The 18565-nt window shown below is 37.1% G+C and overlaps 1 protein-coding gene across 1 annotated transcript in view; it reads right to left on the bottom strand.

Annotated features, from left to right (window-relative positions):
• Positions 1-1402: 1402 nt before the first annotated feature.
• LOC137020508 (uncharacterized) overlaps positions 1403-18565 on the bottom strand; it is a 25175-nt gene continuing 8012 nt past the window's right edge. The window contains exons 5-33 of the mRNA XM_067386175.1: positions 17003-17149; positions 16675-16881; positions 16340-16577; positions 16115-16230; positions 15977-16005; positions 14974-15031; positions 14448-14511; positions 11648-11687; positions 11000-11078; positions 10827-10867; positions 10157-10255; positions 9922-10073; positions 9633-9745; positions 9350-9508; positions 8814-8918; positions 8637-8725; positions 8383-8521; positions 6767-6901; positions 6488-6664; positions 6252-6393; positions 5846-5960; positions 5507-5714; positions 5225-5394; positions 3820-3922; positions 3276-3496; positions 3087-3168; positions 2840-3003; positions 2037-2148; positions 1403-1935 (exon numbers count right to left, since the gene is read on the bottom strand). Of these exons, the coding sequence (XP_067242276.1) occupies positions 1859-1935; positions 2037-2148; positions 2840-3003; positions 3087-3168; positions 3276-3496; positions 3820-3922; positions 5225-5394; positions 5507-5714; positions 5846-5960; positions 6252-6393; positions 6488-6664; positions 6767-6901; positions 8383-8521; positions 8637-8725; positions 8814-8918; positions 9350-9508; positions 9633-9745; positions 9922-10073; positions 10157-10255; positions 10827-10867; positions 11000-11078; positions 11648-11687; positions 14448-14511; positions 14974-15031; positions 15977-16005; positions 16115-16230; positions 16340-16577; positions 16675-16881; positions 17003-17149 (3581 nt within the window). The 3' untranslated portion in view covers positions 1403-1858. The remainder of the gene's footprint in view (positions 1936-2036; positions 2149-2839; positions 3004-3086; positions 3169-3275; positions 3497-3819; positions 3923-5224; positions 5395-5506; positions 5715-5845; positions 5961-6251; positions 6394-6487; positions 6665-6766; positions 6902-8382; positions 8522-8636; positions 8726-8813; positions 8919-9349; positions 9509-9632; positions 9746-9921; positions 10074-10156; positions 10256-10826; positions 10868-10999; positions 11079-11647; positions 11688-14447; positions 14512-14973; positions 15032-15976; positions 16006-16114; positions 16231-16339; positions 16578-16674; positions 16882-17002; positions 17150-18565) is intronic.

The following is an 18565-nucleotide window of genomic DNA, read 5'->3' as shown; positions in this document are numbered from 1 at the left end:
CTCAGGCACTCATTTTCAAATTTGTGATTCATTCAGTGCTGTGGTAACACACTAAAAGGAGGCTCTAAAAGCTGGTTTGTTCAGAGCAACCACATATTATACCTCAACTGCACTGAGAGACCTGCTCAAGGGAGTGTCATTAGGTCGGAAGTAATTCTACCTGTTTACAAACTGATGCGTTCTTATGTTCAAATGAATTCATGTGAAATATTGCTTTGTAGGAGAGTGAAGGTTAGCTTCTATGCTGCTTATCATAACCTCATGAATCAATGTCCTATTGATATCAGAAACATGAAGGATCCAAGAAATTGTAAAACCTGTAAAACAACATGCTAATGCAAATGCAGGCCATGAAGATCTAAACTGACTGTTAACACTGCCAGCGTATAGATCAAATTCAGGCTTTAAGGACACAAAATACACTGACAAAATCATTTTGACAAGATCTGGGACCCAAATTCCATCCAATGGCACTTCAATAGTGTTACGCTTCACTGCACTATGAATATTGTGTATTTAATGAAAAAGAGTTATTTATATATTTTGAACATTTATTATCGGTCTTGAGTATTTGTTTATGACTGAAGCATATTGACTAAAAGGTTTATATAAAATTTTTTATAGGGAACACTTAAACACTCCAAGTAGTTTGGTGTCACCCAGAGATTTTGCTGTAAATGTAACTTATTTCTTACAACTTAGTCTTTGTGTTTGGTGTGTTATCCATTCTAGCTGTATATAATGTATGTTACAGCCGCTCAGTAAAAATAATGCTATAATGTTTGTATGTTTTGAAGGCATAGACAAAATAAATCTGTTTTGAAAGGATAACTGGGAAAGGATTCTTTCTTTTTTTTTAATATATATATACACTACCGTTCAATAGGGGGCAGATATGATTTGTTAATGTTTTTGAGTCTCTTAAGTTCACCAAGGCTGCATTGATTTGTACAAAACATACAGTAAAAACAGTAATATATTGATATATTATTCATTTTAACTTTTTTTTAAAAATATAATTTAAAATGGTGTATTCCTGTGATGGCAAAGCTGAATTTTCAGCATCATTACTCCAGTCTTCAGTGTCACATGATCCTTCAGAAATCATTCTAATATGCTGATTTGGTTCTCAAGAAACATTTCTTATTTTTACTATTACTGCATGCATGCTTACATTTTTTTCCCTATTGAGTCAGCATTTAGGACACTTTAAAGACACTGAATTATGAAATAATAATTTTATTAAAACAAACATATTTACTCAACCTCTGAACAAAAGTATAACTGCAACCAAAAATACACATAAATAAACAAACAGTATTGGATCGACAGGTCTAGATGTGTCCGAAAATTAAGCTAAGTCATTTAAATTGTCATCACATCTTTGCATTTTGTAAGTTGCATATATATATATATATATATATATATATATATATATATATATATATATATATATATATATATATATCTCAAGAGAGAGCTTACTAGAAACATCCCTATCTGAATATTCTGCAAACAAAACATTCCAAGGTTATAGCTGTGCTGGGGAAATGACAGTTGCATTACTGTTAAATTACTGTAAAGTCTCAGCTGGACATTTTCTGTTAAGATACAAGCACTGAATTGTCTACACTAAGACTACAGCTTCACTCCTTAGAGTGCTTTGAGTATCAACTGATTTCTGTCATGTCTTACTGTTATGTAATACCAGTGAGGGCTTTCGACCTCAAAACGAATCTTTTCAATCCTTCCTGTGATGTGCTGTATTTCCACATTGAGATGATGAACAGTCCACCAGGTCGCACCTGAAAAAAGTCAATAAAGTGCCAAGTTGTCCTCAATGAATAGATCCTAATAATCAGTGATTGGTCACTGCAGGATTTCCCATCTCCTCTCCAATGGACTGACTCCCAAAGCCACTGTCTGCTTTAGAATCTGGAAGAAGGGAAAGGGTGTTTTATTGACAACGTACTCAACAAAGGTTTTGTGTTTGTTTCAGAGGTGACCGGTTTCTCTGTCAGAGTGTGAATTCGTACCTGAGCTCTGCTTGTCTTCTCTGGGTTGGCTAGCTGTCAGAAGTCTCACTCCTTCACTCACACCCAGAGACTGCAGCGCCTCCACCAGGCCATCCACAGGACCACCGCTCAACTGAACACACATAAACACACTTATAAACCATTTATACTATATGTGATGCCAACACAATCTACAAGAAAAAAGGACATGTAGTTGTTTTGCTAATAAAGAAGGAAAGGCTTCAGAAAGGTATACCAATTACATGAAGAATGTGGAGCAAATACATTTTAGTACATTTATTTAGGAATTTAACAGAAAATGCATGCATTTTGGCCGTTCATTTACATGGGGGCCTGAAAACACAAACTGTTGAAAACGGGTTTCAAAGTTTTTGAAAACAACACTGTTATCGTATCATGTAAACTAAAAGAACGTGAATTTGTTAAAACAGCGACATCATAAGCATGCCGCGTGTAGTGTTTCTTTACAAAGCAACATCGCCAACTACTGGCCTGGCATGCAAAATACAGCGTTTTTAGTCTTTTTCGCGGTGTGAACAGGGATCGTTTTGACAAAGCTGTTGTCTGCACGTGAAAAACGCAAAAGAAAAACTTTTCCATTGTTGTGTAAACATACCCTTATTTAGCATTAAAAGGTTTATAAATAAATCATTTAATGAATTTAAAAAGAAATATGAGAAACAATTCATTATGCAAAGATAAATGCTTCAAATAGTATGCTACATTGTAGTCATATGACATGAACGTCTATTTAACAACATAACGGTAGTTGCCAAAACGAGAGAACAACGACAGACTCTTACCTGGTAGTTCTCGAGAAGCTTCTGGCAGGGCGAGGCACTCTCCTGGAACAGGTGAGTGAGTGTGAGCATGCCCAGTTTTTCCGCCAGCTCTCTCCAGGGTACATGGTCTTCAATAAGAATACCACACAGTTTCATGAGCACCTCGCTGTCCAAACCCTGATTCACTGCAGGAGGACCAATACAGATCAGTCACATATGCTAGAAGTAGAAGTAGTTTTTGGGAACATAAAGCACAAAGTCTCATTACCTTCATCAGTGCTTATTTTGGTCCTCTTGGGGGCGAGTGAACTGGGCTTGGGGCCTTTCCTGCCATCTAACAGATCTCTAACCTGTTGAAGACAATGTTGTTTCAAAGGTTAAATCTATAACATGTATATTCATCCACCTCCAAATGCTCACAAACTGTATACAATTGTGATGGATAAAAAAAACAAACCTTTTGGCATTTAGCCAAGTCAAAAGGTGTGTGTCCCGCAGCAGGTCTCTTGCGTGGGTTAAATGTTCCCCTCTCGGATGATATTGACATGAAGTGAACTTGCTGAACCATGTCATCGGGAAGCTGCCTATCAGCATCATTCTTCTCACTCTCGTCATCTTCATCTGAGGAAGACGAGCTCAGGAAAAGAGGCTCGTCATTCTCCATACGTTTATCAGCACCTAAAACAGAAGACAAGGGAGATGATTCATCAAACAAAGCTTTATATCACCAAACTTGACTTATTTTATACAGCCATTGGTTCTGAATATGATTATCTTAATTTTAATTCGTTCAATTCAAATGTCATTAATTATGAGCAAGTTAACAAAAACTTCTCACTCATCAGGATATCATCCTATATAGTACATGTTAATCTTTTCCCTAGGAACAAAACAACATGAGCATGTTCTTAATGACTAATTATTGTGGTTTTGTCCTTCAGAGGTTTTGAAGATATCTGATATCTGTATTACATTTGTAGGAAAGGAGTTTTCTTAGATACCTGCAGCTATCAGCATGGAGCAGAGAGGTGGGGAGCCCTGACTGGCAGCAAAGTGAAGAGGACTGTTGCCCCCGTAGGTACACACATTCACGTCAGCCTTTAGCTGTAACAAATGACAAACATAAAACTGTTATTTCTAAAGACAAAACAATTGTGATGGCTCTATGTTGAAGAAGTGTGCTAAATAGGGGTGAAACGGTTCTAGTATCTCTGGTTTGTGCGATGCTGAACCTCCATGTGTATACTAGCTGCCACAATGATATTCAAGAGTGACAGCAGAACTGTTCATTCATAGTGTTATAAAATACACCACTGTCCAAAAGTATGGGATCAGTAACATTTTATTTTAAGAAATTAATACTTTTATAAAAAAAAAAAAAAAAGATGCATTAAGATATAATTTATAATGTTACAAAAAGATTTCTATTTCAAGTAAATGCTGTTCTTTTGAACCTTTTATTCATCATGAAATTCTGTGCGAATCACAAAAAAGAATCAAATTTTTTCACTTAAATATTAAGCAGCACAACTGTTTTCAACAGTGATAATAATAACAATAATAATAATAATAAGAAGAAGAAATGTTTCTTGAGAATTGTTTCTTGTGAGAAATTCAGCTTTACCATCACAGGAATTAATTACATTTTAAAACAAATTTAAAAATCTATATCTATTATATTATATTATATTATATATAAGGAATAATTGACGACGGGCTGTTGAATTCTTAAAAAATAATGCACCCCTGAGGTGATAATGAACCACACAGTTCTTACCTCGCCAGTGAGACATGTATCTAAAGTTGCTAATCTATTTTACTGATTAATTCGTCAGAGCAACGCTGACTAAACGTTTCTGTGCGAGTGTGTGTCCATACTATTCAGTACGTGTATGTTTGAAAGAGAGAGAGAGAGAGAGCATGTGCTTTCAGGACACAATAAAACATATTTTGTGGCAAAAACCATGACAATAATTTGTTGTTTTAATCCTATTGTTTACTATATATTTGCTTGATCAGTGTTGATGTGGATTTTGGTTCTTTTGCAGTTGTAGGCTGTAAGGACCTATTGAAATAACTAAAATCATTTGGCAAAGTGATATGGAACTGCAATGTGGTCAAGACCTGCTAGAACTACTTTAGCCGTGCATTTCCCTGAATATAATTGCACACCTTAGAACGTTGGTCAACCAATAAAATTTGAGCATTCAACAGCCCGTAGTATAAATTATATTATATTAAACAGAAAACGGTCATTTTAAACTGTGATAATCAGTCTCAATTTTCCTACTCGATGACCCCCTGATACTAACAAAAGTAGTGTCTACTAAAACTAACCAAAACTGTGACAACAGAACTGTGAGAGATCTGAACCGTTCCACCCCTAGTGCTCCATAAATCCTTTACCTCAGTAATAAGATTGCATGCCAATTTTAACAGGTTATCCCTCACAGCCAGGTGTAGAGCTGTACAGCCACTTTTCTGCTCTGGCATGTTAATCTTTGCTCCTGCCTCCATTAGCAATTGAAGACAGCGCTCTCCATCTTTCCTTACAGCAAGATGGACTGGATATTGACCTGAGAAGAGGGAAAGGTGAAAAAAAAATCAGTATGTGCTATAATATTCCACATGCAACCTTTGGCACCACTTCAATGAAGACTAAGAGACAATGGCATGTGTAACTCTCACCTGAGAAGTCAGCAGAGTTTATTAAATGGGCATAGCGCTCTCCAAGCAGGCTCAGGACCACTCGTAGTACAGCCTCATCGCCGGTGTGGGCGGCCAAGTGAAGCGCTGTCCGGCCCTCTCGGTCCTGCAGGCTCGGGTCTGCCCCGGTTCTCATCAGCACCTCAACTAACTTGGGCTGCTTTGTGATCACAGCCAGATGCAATGGAGACTGGAGAAGGTAAGAAAGATGAATGTTAGCATGTCACATATAACAAAAATTAAAGTATAAGATTAAAAAAACACCAAAAAATACATATTAGATTAAATAAATTTTTTTACAGCATATAGATGCTAAATTACCTGACTGAGGTTGTTGAGTTTGTTGATGAACTTCTGCTGTGGGGTGTTGTTCAGGGCCTGAATAAGCTGTTGCACCACAGCAGGTTGCTGATGGATAATGGCCAAGTGCAGAGGCCTATGAGAAAAAATAATATGACAGATTAAAACAAACTCTGATCACTATTGTATTCCACTTAATCCCCCTCTTCAATGTATGCGTGTATCATTGTTAAATGTATTTAAAAAAAATATTAGGTTATACACTAACAATTCATTCAGCAGAATCTTTTACAATACACTAACTATACTAAAATGGTTTAAAGGTAGCAGAAACATAACCTAGAATTTAGTATACTTGACATGTATTGAGACATTGATACAAGAGACTGGATACAAGCTGAAATTCAGAGATGTGAAAAATACATACGTGTCTCCGTTCTCATCTTGCACTCCACAAAGATGTCTCTGCAGAACCAGAAGGGGGCGCACATCCCCTGTGCTGCAGTACTGTAACAAAGCCCGAGCGGTGCCCTTTGCCATCGAAGTGGCGCGATTCTGCAGAACTGTGGCTGAAAACATTACAGGAAGGAAACATGCATCACTGAATGCATGTGCACCTCAATGTCTTGACTTTAATGGTACCTGAAGGATCATTTTGCTCACCAATCTGAATGAGCTGCTGTTGCATTTGAGAGGCAGACTGAGTTTGTTTGTTTGTTGGCTGATTCTGAGATCCATCAGCCTGTGGGGTGGAGCCTGACATCTGTGCCCCTCCACCAAATCCACCACATCCACCAATGAAAAACCCTGAACCATCCATCGGATGATTAAATTGAAAACCTATGGGCATAATTGTGAAGAAAAGATACATATATGAACACTTTTGCTGACACACCATCAGCTGACACACGCCTCTGCGTTTAGGGATGTAAAATGTCTCACCTCCTCCCATTCCACCTCCTCCTGTTCCAGATCCAGGACCTCCGAAGGCCCCTGCTCCTCCTTGAGGTCCTCCCCGCCAGTTATCGTAGTGCTGAGGAAGTGCCTTCATCCTCTTCCTCTGAACTTCTTCTTTGTCTAGGAGGGAACAGAAGCAAATGTGTTAGCAAATATGAGAAAGAGAAGTAGTGAAGAGGATAATGTTTAATCGATCAACACTACTGTTCAAAAAATTGAAGCATTTTTTTTTTTTTTAACGAAAGAAACTAATACTTTTATTCATCAAGGATGCATCAAACTGATCAAAAGTGACAGAAATCTTTTATAACATTATAAATGTTTTTACTATTTCTTTTGAACTTTCTATCCATCAAAGAATCCTGAAAAAATTATCATGGATTAGAATGAATTCTGAAGCATTATGTGACACTGAAGACTGGAGTAATGATGCTTTCCCAAAGGAATAAATGACATTTTATAATATATTAAAAAAAGAAAACATTTTAATTTTTGATTTTGGAATAATATTACGCAATATTACGGTTTTTATTGTATTTCTGATCAAATAAATGTATCCTTGGTGAGTACAAGAGAAACAAACAAAAATCTTACAGACACCAAATTTTTGATTGGAACAATGCAAAAAAAAAAAAAAAAAATGGAACAATTAAGACACTGAATGTGATATAAAGTTTATGTATATATATATATATAGTTTGTTGAAATCTGTAAAAATGTGATATTCAGTCTTAAAGTGGCCCTATAATGCTTTTTCAAATATTACATTTCATGCAGTGTGTAAAATAGCTGTTTGTGGTTATTGTCTCCTCAAGAAAGAATCGATTCTGAGCTGCTAAAACGAGTCGTCAGCAATTCCAGTCCCACTTCCTGTTACATACCTAATAAACAATGTAACAAATTTGCATAATGCCAGCCTATGGTCTTCCACGAACAACGTCTACTTTGATCCACCCTCAAACACTGAAGTTGTAGTTGAGGAGTTTGGTTCATGTTGTCGACATATCAAGAAGATGCTATTTTTAGCACTTCAAAAGGATGAGAACTGATACGGTAAAACCGATGCCATCACTACTGTTCGTATCACTGTGTATACAAGTGGAGAGGAAGCCTCCGGAGCTGAAATTCAAATATGATAATAAGCATTTTTGTTTCTGACACGAGCTCTAAGCGGTAGTTCAATCACAACAGACTGGGCCATAAGACCAATCAAAGTAGAGTCGGCTCTCAGAAAGGAGGGATTTAGAGAGACTGATTCTTCGAACTAACTTTGAAAAAAGTCCTTTATACCACAGGCTGTGAAATGTTTAGATGAAGATAGTTTTGTTTGTTTGTTGTTGTTGTTAAATGTATGTTGCATTGTGCATGTTGAAACCCACTGGAACAAAATTTCCCCAAGGGGATAATAAAACTAACTACTACTACTTGTAACAGTTTTCAGACTCTTTAAGAAAAGAGGTGATGTTCAATGCATATTATGAGAAAATTAAAGTGTTTTTTAACCTTGGATGCATATTGCAGGAGACCTACAAATTCAGGGATCTTTAAAATAGCACAATAGGGGCACTTTAATAAGCAGTGTTTTGCACAGCACTACTAACCTTGATTATGTGGAATATACGTGAACTGCTTAGGTTCGCTGCAGTCGCCTCCCTTCTTCCTCTTGAGCTGCAGGAACACTGTGACAGGGCGTGAGATATCTGTGCAGCGGTAGGGTGGTGTCTTAAACACGATCGCATACTGATGGGATTAAAAACAGTGTCAGTAAAGGTGTGTTGTAAAAGGCTAAACTACATCCAATGGTAAAATCCAGGAATTGACAATGTTTTTATGCATGTGTCAATTTATAACACACCTGTTTGTGGACGTCAGTGGGGGAGAAGTCTCCAAACGCCTCCCATCCGGAATCATCTTCCTCCTCATAAAAACGGATGTCAATATCATCTGAAAAAAAAAAAAAAGGAGTATAAGCATCATTTGATCTAAAAAGTTTGTGAAATCAGAAAACTTGACATCAGAAAATAATAATAACCTTTTTGAACTTTATCACAGAGCAGAAAGACCTCTTCTCCTCCCAGCACTGATCCAGAGGTTTTATCCATTCGGGAGATCTTCAGATTTGAAGCATTTGGTGATTCTGGGTAAAGAGCAGCACATTTTACATTAGCTAGAGCAAGATTACCAATACTTTTTTTTTTTTTTATTTACACAGAAATCTTTTGTAATGCCTTCACTGTTACTTTTGATCGATTTAATGCATACTTGCTGATTTTTTTCTTCAATCAATCAATCAATCATAGACCCCAAATTATTTAATGTTCAACAACTAATTACAGACTAAATACAACATTCTCAAAGCAATGTAGATTATATTATTATTAATAATTTATGCCACCGCCAAAGACGTATACTAAAAAAGTGACACAATATGACATAATTTTGAAATCAATCTAAACTATAAAATTGAAGAAAGAAAAAACAAACTCAACACATACACACAAACAAAGTGTGTCACAGATGTCTTTTGTTAATTTAATTTTTTCTCTTATGTTGTGTGGCAGGACTTACTGCTATCATAGATAGGGTTGGAAACAACAGGCTTCAAGGCTCTTGTGAAACTCCCATTGCTGTCCTGAAGGTAAGCAGTGAACTTTAATCTTACAATATTTAGGTCCATATTTTTGCCCAATTCTTTGGCTTCTTGCGCAATAGCCTGTTCCTCTGCATCTGTATGAGTGATATAGACAGAAAACATCATGTCAAATGAGGATGCAAGCAGTAAACAGAAAATTCAATAAGCAGTCAGTCAACATCAAGTATGTCTAGTTGAATTTTTAAATCACAGTCTTACCACTAAACTTATATCCAGGCTCTTTTGTCCTCCTCTTCTCTTCTCTCAGCCTTTTTGTTAATACTTCAGCCACTCCTCTCTTAGTAACATGGAGGATACCTAAATTACTGAATCTAGACATAGAGGATGTGATAATGAATAAAGATTGCACAACTACACATGAACAACAATCAAAATCCACAAGCGTCACATGATGATATACATACAATGTCTTACGCAATTCATTACAATCATAATAACAAGGAAAGAGATCATATGAGCATGATGAACCGTAATTGTGTTTACTCACTGTGCTGTGAGATCATTAGGCCCAACATCAATGCTGCATATCCCATTGTCGTTACACTGGCGACCCACAAGGCTGTGCGCATGAACACGAGGGGGGTCTGTGTGCGTCACTAACTGAACCTCCACACGAGCATGACCCACGTAGTTTGACACCTTTAGAGGGAGAACGCGTGTGTTTATAAATGAACGGTTTATTTAAATACATCGCTGACACATCTCCATGTTACAAAGCACACCTTGACTGTGGGATACGTCCTTCTGTTCCTCTCACTGGAGGCCCCTGGCAGACCACCGTGGGATGGGCCCTCACATTCATAACGAAATCTGAATCCTCTCTGTAACACACATAGCGTTATTTACATAACACCTTACTCACTGATAAAACCCTGTTTTTGGGGAATTCCAGAGCATACTTTCTGGAATTATCCCACATAGAGTGCACATTCATTGTAATACATTACACATGTTCACAAAATGACCTGAATGCTAAAATACACCATTTGTAACCCTGGACCACAAAACCAGTCATAAGTCGCACAGGTATACGTATCATTGTATCGGTCAAAATTATAGATTTTTCTTTTATGCCAAAAATCATTAGGATATTAAGTAAAGATCATGTTCCATGAAGATATTTTGTAAATTTCCTACTGTAAATATATAAAACATTTATTTTTGTGAGTGGATATGCGTTGCTAAGGATTTTTTTGCACCCTCAGATTCCAGATTTTCAACAAACCACACATCAGTGGAAAGCTTATTTATTCATCTTTCAGGTGATGTGTAAATCTCAATTTAAAAAAATTGACCCTTATGACTTGTTTTGAGGTCCAGGGTCACATTTTATAATTTGTGGAATCAGTGGGAGATGAAGCAAAAAGCCTGTGAAGACCTAAGCGAACATACCTGCTTTGGCTCTTCAATTATCTGTAGGTAAGGCCCATGAACTGAAATAAAGATCAAATACAATATATTAGCCTTCTTTTCATTTTAAATTAAAAGAACACCACAAAACAAAAGCATCAAAACCCATCATAAAACACATTCATAAGGCAAGACATTTGGCACAGATAACTTACCTGTTTCTGTCACAAAGGGTTCATGCTTCACTTCAAAAGGTTCATGGAGATATGGAAGGTCCACCATAAACTGTAAAGACTGAAGAAGTAATGTGCAAAAATGTGTTAGTATTTTTATATTAAATATATATTTGTGTGTATTAAACCCAAAATGTAAGCACAAAGTACAATGTGTATGTGGATGAAAATTAAGGTTGCACCAATCATATAATTCTGGCCCATTTTTATGTTACAATAACTGAAAATATGACCTGATACAAAAATTCATATTATCTTGTCTAATTAGATTTTATAAAACACTGAATTTAGGCATCGCAGCATTATAATGTACTATACTGATAATACATTTTGTATATTCATTTTGAGATTTAAAATGTTACATTTAACAGTTTTGTTAAATTATGAGAGTTTTTAAAGATTAGCTTTAGGTTAGTATTTGATAACATTTACAATAATCTAAATATGAAAAATTAGTATTAAAAAAAGAAATATGCAATATCAGCTGATATAAATTATTTAAAATAAAATCCAATATCGACTGATATAAACCGACATGGTACACATATATTGTGCGTCCCACAACACTAAACCTAAAATCTGTTGCAAGGTAGCAGACTACAGCAGCAATTTTGACGATATGTGGCTCACCTCATTGTCAAACTTCATTGGATACTGCGTATCATCCATCCTGTAATGTAGAAGAAACAGAGAAAACTCTTACTGAGACAGTCTCGCACAGACACAAACCAAGAACTCCAAAAAACCCATGAGGTGAGGCTCTCTAATGCAGTCAGCATGCTGAATCAAAACATCAACTGAGCTGCAAACCCCTACATGCATTTAATTTCCCCAGTTTTTCCCCACAACAGTGTTCTGACATTCACACAAGAAGGCGTACGTGTTCCCTACCTGATAAACAAAATGCAGAGAAAGAGGCTCTCCGTTTTAAACAAAAGACTCACACAAAGTCCGTTTCACTTTCGGTGTAAGAACAAGGATGTGTGTGCACTGGATTTTTTTTCTTTTTTTTAATATGCCTCCCTCCTTCTGTCTGGCTGACTTGCTTGCGTTACTTCCAGGAAGTAAGGCAGTAAAAAAAACAGAGGAAAGCCCCCAGAATACCAGCTCACTGCTGCCACTGATGTCAAATCCTGAGAAATGCAGGTACATGCATATTCATACCCTGATATCAAGACTTCTCATATCTAAATTTCCTCAACTTTCCAAAGACTTTTTCAAATTCCCTTCTCTTCCTTTGAGGTACTTTTGAAACAAAGTTCCTATAATGATTCATTTTTATATATATTTAGATTCAATTCTTGGAAAATAAAAAAGGGGGGAGGGGTCTTGGGGAATCCATGTATGTGTAAATTACTAAAAATAAACATATTTCTGATTAAAACAATCTGTGTATCTGGATTAGTCAGATATCGACATAGAGCCATCAAGGCAGCTACCATGAGAAAAGCCCTGAAATATGGGGATTGCCCCCCATCCGTTGGCCTACCTTTACATCCACAAATCTTTAAACCCACAAACACTTCCACTGTTAACCAAACAGGAAATTGTGATGAAGATCTCTAAATGATAAATTTACTAATATCTGGCACAAAAAGTATTTTCTATTTCATTTCCAGTGTTAATATTACTACACTCTAAAAAATGTTTGGTTAAAAACAACCCAAGTTGGGTTGAAAATGGACAAACCCAGCAATTGGGTTGTTTTAACCCAGTGGTTGGGTTAAATGTTTGCCCAACCTGCTGGGTAGTTTTATTTAACCCAACTACTGATTAAAAATGACTATATGGCTGGCTTAAAATGAATCCAAAATAGGTGAGAAATTAAAAATCAGACACATAATTACTAGAGGCAACAATAATAATCAAAAGGTGTACATTTATTAATAAGCAATTTAATAAATGTTTATTGTTTATTATTCATTCAAACTACCCAGCACGTTGGGCAAACATTTAACCCAACCACTGGGTTAAAACAACCCAATCACTGGGTTTGTCTATTTTCAACCCAACTTGGGTTGTTTTTAACCCAGCATTTTTTAGAGTGTAGCTACACTGGATAACAGGATTGCACAACTGTTTACTTAAACTGCCACTGACAGGAATGAGGAAGCGTCTTACTGCTCAGGATGAGTTGTACTAAGATTGCTCTACAGTACCACATATTCTTCACCAAAACCTATGAGACAACTAGTAGAGTAAAACTACGAGTTTTCTATCTGAGTTGTCAGGGCTCATTCTGAGTGAATGCGACGTCACTGAAAAGAGACTCTTCTGGATCACAACCACATCCTGTCCTTCTTCTGTGAAATGATAACATCTTCACTTCAGTCAAACAACCCCTAAATCCAAAGAACGTCAAATTTAGACAAGAAGATTCATTAAGAAATGACAGTGGATGTCAACCAGACACGTTAGGAGGCCTCAGTAAATGTGCAAAGGGGCAAAATGATTGTAAATTATTCAAGAGAGATATATTAAGATAATCCAGTTTAATAAAAAAGCTAACAACAACAAAACCTAAATATATAACATGTAAAATGACATCATATGTCATCTATCAGCTGTTGTTTTAATCGAACAGCTCTTGAAACTTTTGTAATCACAAAATTCATTTTTGGTTAATTATTTAATTTTATTGACACTCATAAAAGGGTTTAAAACAAGCAGCTAACAAGCATCACAGATACAACCACTACAATGCTCTTTAATTAAAGAATTTAATTTAATGTTCTTTAAAGACAAAAAACCCACTTGCTCAGAACACAAGACTACTTTGTTCATGTAAAATATAAATCTGTTGTACAATGTGCTATAGAAATAAAGGTGACTTGACTAGAAAAATCCCAACAAACCTAATTTGAACCATTTCAGCTCTTCCAAATGCATGGAGTTGTAAGATAACCGGACTGTTGTTTGTAAAACCCCAATTTTTATTTATTTTTTTACATATTACATGTTCATTTGTTTCAATATGCAAACGTGTCTACTTACAAGTCTATGGCCTGGTTTCACAAACAGGACTTATATTAAGCCAGAATTAGGCCTTAGATCAATTAGGATATTAATTGGCTTTTATAAACATAACTTAGAAAAAAACATTACTGGTGTGCATCTTGAGACAAAACATATGTCACTGCAAGTTGCTTTCAGTTAAAACAGCTCAAACATGCATTTTAGTCAGGGACTAGCTTAAGCCTGGTCTGTGAAACCGCAGGTTAATGCTCTATGTAATCATGTCCAAAACTTTAGAAGCATAACCCCATTCGTGAACATTTGAAGCATGCATAGTCGCATACCCAATAAGCTGTCAGTCAACACATACTTTCTGGACACCTAAAAGCTGCACGTGCCAATGATGCCCAATACAGCGCTGCACAGGTAAACAGATCACTATGTGAGACACAGCAATAGTGAAATAAAACTGTACCTTAGTGCTCCTGCCATTCTGTTTTCTGCAGGGTCATCCGAACCGACTCTGAACTCCTGACAGACTGAAAATGATGGAAATGATAAGCGCTCACATAGTGTGATGGGGATGTGATTCCCCTGCACATGTAGTCAGATCCAAAAAGTACATCTGACTTTTGATGGGAATTTCCCGCAGACTCGCACGAACAGCAGCAAAACACACGGGACAAACCGTGTACACTATCGAAAACTGACATAATTGAAAACTGCTCCTAAACATTTTTACGGTTATTGTTAATTTGCAATATTACTGTACGCACGCGAATGCATACTGTACAGCATCTCCTTAAAGTTTTCAAAACAAGCCTAAAATAGACATAAGCAATAAGCAACTGAGTCATTGTTTCCAAATAAGAAAGCAGACTATTATTATCTGCTATTTAAAGACCTACGTTATATGCTTTGTTACAAAACTAATAATGATAATTTCGTTATACATAATATGTATTATGTAGGCTAACGTTACTTAAACATATCCGACTTACCTTGGATAACTGTGATGTTTGCTAATTCTCGTGTAGTTTCTATTCGACGTCGACTTAACTAAAAACTAAAAAAGTATCCATCCAATTAATCTGTACCAATTTCTTCTATTATTTAGTGAACCAGTCCATAAGATTATAAGCTTTCCTGAATCGACGAACGAACGGACGCTACTGACTGGAAAGCCCCGGACTCAAGGGGGAATTCCGCAATCACGTGGAGTGGTAGAAGTGTTTCGATTGGCTCTTAGGCGGAACATGATTTGCATGTTGTCCAAAACTTCCGCTGGTAGATCAGATATTCTGCTAATAAAAATGAATATTTCCATACTAAAAGCTTATAGCAAAGTCCAATACGATTAGACTATGAACTGTGTTATCATAACGATAACATAATGCAACAGAGAGGACTGCTGCAAATGTAAAGTATAGATAGATAGATAGATAGATAGATAGATAGATAGATAGATAGATAGATAGATAGATAGATAGATAGATAGATAGATAGATAGATAGATAGATAGATAGATAGATAGAAATCACAACACACATTTTTATCCTGAAGATCATACCTAATTTTTATTTTATCATGTCTTAACCTTTTGTTAACCAACATTGAGGTTAAATAGGTTCAAGGGCTTCAACAGCTTGGCTGTCTTTAAAAAATATGGGTGGGCCCAATAATTACACTAAGGGCTTTTTTTTAGCTGAAACAGCAATAAAAATATCTTCCCAAAAATGTCCTGATGTAAAAATACTCATGTGTTTTGAAAATTAGACATGATACAGGGCATTAAAGACAGTTTAATCATTGTCCATAAAAATACATAGCATCATGTGAAAGATACATGAATATTCGTCATGCCTCTGGTGAGCTGAAGTCTAATAATAAAAAGTTCTGGATGATGGGAATGCTGTTCTCATCACACTGGAAATGGCTTCGCACAGTCAGGAGAAATGTGTTCTTCATGGGGGTCAACATAGAACTAATCCTGTCAGCTACTACCTGGATGAACCTCACCTCTGATGCTGGGGCTTGGGACAGAAAAGGAATGCAATGACTTTTAAATTAACAATAATGAAACATATCAAGAGAACAAATAAAGAGAACATTGGTAGAGTGGAAAAAGGGGAAGTACCTCACCTATTGTCTTATGTAGCTTATCTGGAGGAGTGTTCAGAAGGATCTTCTGCACTACGGCAGGAGGGACTTGCACACAGATTTGATCCTCTCCAGCTCTCACAGTTAAAACTACTGGCCTAGAAAGACAAGTCATGATGGTTTAAGAAGATAAAGAGTATAGATAACTGGGTATACATGTGTGTGTATCTGCACACGCATGTGTAATATAGGTCTGTAAGAACAGACCTATAGTAGCGACGCACTCCTGTGTGTGGTAGGCAAGGGTAGCAGGGTCTGTAAATGCCGTTCTCATCGGTCTCCAGTTCTGCAGAGCACTGGCCACATCCAGCAAAAGTGATGTCACCACAGACTACATCCAGGATCCTCTCCATGGGTGTGCTGCTATCTATTAAGAGCGAGGCCTCCTGGGATGGACTGCTCTGGAACTGGAATGCTGTGATTTTAATTTTCAGCTCTACATCACCTAATGAGCACGTAAACAAGAGAGACTTTATGTAACCATGTTGAATCATACTACAGTAATTACCAAATGCATTGTTAGCATCGGCAAAAAGTCCTACCTGAGTATTTCTGGGACAGGAGTGTGTTGAGATCAATCTCAATGCTGCTAGCGGTCCTCTGTGAGCGGACAGTGTTGTAAAACTCTTTACATCGACTGTCATCAGGAAAGAGAGGCTGACAGGTGCCCCATGGAGTAGAATGCAGCTCTAGCAAACCTGAGGTCACATCCTGTCTGACTATCAGCATCCTGAATTCCCACACAGCATCTATGAGGGGCATTAGCAATACAAATCTCAAATTTTAGCCTTATTACAGTGGCTTTCAACATTTTTGACTCGAAGGCCCCTGTTGTCCAACACAATATTTGAACCACTGAATTATAAACACCTTTGTTCCTGTCCAAACGCTGCAGCCAAGACAGAGCAGCTCCCCAAAGTATGACAGCCCCTTGGTGGCCATCTCCTTGCTCCACAGTCAAAATGGCTTTTAGTACACCTCCTGCTCTGGATATCCCCTCCACCTCATCACGCCAGGCTAAAATCAAGCAAAACAGCATTCTGTCCCAAAGATCCTTTGAGATTTGATTGTTTAATATGTGAAGTGAATGTGAAGTACAAGGCACATATAAATCAATGTATTAAATGTCTCTCTGGAATACTCAATTCTGATTGGTCACTGGACTAAAATCGAACCGATTTTTCTGATAAAAACTGCAATTGCAATTTAAAATGTGATTTTTTTAAATTAAAAAGTTCCAGTTTGCTGTGCTTGTTTGTAGGGCTGCACAATTTGGCTAAAAATTGTGTATATACAACCCGAATTCCGGAAATGTTGGGACGTTTTTAAAATTTGTATAAAATGAAAACAAAGAATTTCAAATCACATATTTTATCCACAATAGAACATCGATAACATAAATGTTTAAACTAAGAAATTTTACAATTTTATGCACAAAATTAGCTCATTTCAAATTTGATGCCTGCTACAGGTCTCAACATAGTTGGGACAGGGGCATGTTTACCATGGTGTAGCATCTCCTCTGTTAAAAAAGACATTTGAAGACATCTGGGCATCGAGGTTATGAGCTTCTGGAGTGTTGGTGTTGGAATTGTGTTGCCTGATATAGGTTTCCAGCTGCTGAAGAGTTTGTGGTCGTGTTTGACGTATTTTTTTAGTTTAATGATGCACCAAATGTTCTCTATAGGTGAAAGATCTGGACTGCAGCCGGACTCTCCTAAGCAAGGGCGTAGATTTGGTTTCAATTTTGGAGGGGCTGAACGTTGGTATAGTTGTATTGTATTGGGGGGGTTGTAACTGATGGATTTGAATATCCCCCCACAAACTACGCCCCTACTTCTAAGACAAAGCCATGCTGTTGTAATAGCTGCAGTATGTAGTTTTGCATTGTCCTGCTGAAATACACAAGGCCTTTTCTGAAATAAACATCATCTGGAGGGGAGCATATGTTGCTCTAAAACCTTTCAGCATTCATTGTGCCTTCCAAAACATGCAAGCTACCCATACCGTATGCACTTATGCACCCCCATACCATCAAAGATGCTGGATTTTGAACTAAACGCTGGAAGATCTCCCTCCTCTTTAGCCCGGAGGACACAGTGTCCGTGACTTCCAACAAGAATGGAACTGACTGACCATAGAACACTTTTCCACTTTGAAACAGTCCATTTTAAATGAGCCTCGGACACGACGGCGCTTCTGGACCATGTTCACATATGGCTTCCTTTTTGCATGATAGAGCTTTAGTTGGCATCTGCAGATGGCACGGCGGATTGTATTTACCGAAAGTGGTTTCTGGAAGTATTCCCGGGCACATTTAGTAATGTTATTGACACAATCATGTTGATGAGTGATGCAGTGTCATCTGAGGGTCCAAAGACCACAGGCATCCAATAAAGGTCTTCGGCCTTGTCCCTTACGCACAGAGATTTC

The sequence above is a fragment of the Chanodichthys erythropterus genome, chromosome 5 (assembly GCF_024489055.1).
Source record: "Chanodichthys erythropterus isolate Z2021 chromosome 5, ASM2448905v1, whole genome shotgun sequence".
Classification (NCBI taxonomy): Eukaryota; Metazoa; Chordata; class Actinopteri; order Cypriniformes; family Xenocyprididae; genus Chanodichthys; species Chanodichthys erythropterus.
This window is presented reverse-complemented; position numbering and strand designations above follow the sequence as displayed.